The following is a 533-nucleotide window of genomic DNA, read 5'->3' as shown; positions in this document are numbered from 1 at the left end:
AAACGTCTACGCGTTGTGTGTAGACGCGGTTTTGAAACGCGCGTACATTTGTTTCAATATACGCGTTTTGAGGAGTTGCCACTCGTCGTGCTCCAAGAGCTTTCGCACAAGATGCTCGCGTGCCTCCTGATCTTCCTTCTCCTCGTCCCGTTTCTTCCTGCTCTTGAACCGCTTTCTCTTGCCGTCAGTGCGCTGTTCTACTTTCTTCGCCTGCGCCGAAGAATGACTAGTCTGAAAAAAATAATACAAGTCAATCAGCATGATACGAATGATATTGAGTATTTAATTTTGAAAAAGGTAACACGAGAACATATATTGTATCGAATCTGTTGTGTTTCTCTTGCGCCTACATTATATTCGCAATATTACAATGCCCAGCATTGATCGTATTGGAAATATCATGTACGCGCAAGAGAAACACGACACAGATTCGATACGATATATGTTATCGTGTAGATATTTTGCATGAATAAATAAAACGGAGGAATGTTCTTACCATTTGTCCTGGGCGAGAGATCGGAAGAGCACACGTC

General features: G+C 42.6%; 1 protein-coding gene across 1 annotated transcript in view; it reads right to left on the bottom strand.

Moving 5' to 3' along the window:
• The window catches only part of LOC105449517, a 7,499-nt gene that overhangs the window by 5,774 nt on the left and 1,192 nt on the right, over positions 1 to 533 (bottom strand). Inside the window, exon 3 of the mRNA XM_011688774.1 lies at positions 47 to 226. Coding sequence (XP_011687076.1) covers positions 47 to 226 — 180 coding nt within the window. The remainder of the gene's footprint in view (positions 1 to 46; positions 227 to 533) is intronic.

This window comes from Wasmannia auropunctata, unplaced genomic scaffold, assembly GCF_000956235.1.
Source record: "Wasmannia auropunctata unplaced genomic scaffold, wasmannia.A_1.0 LD336076.1, whole genome shotgun sequence".
Lineage (NCBI taxonomy): Eukaryota > Metazoa > Arthropoda > Insecta > Hymenoptera > Formicidae > Wasmannia > Wasmannia auropunctata.
Note: the sequence above shows the minus strand (reverse complement) of the source record. Positions and strands in the feature narration are given on the sequence as shown.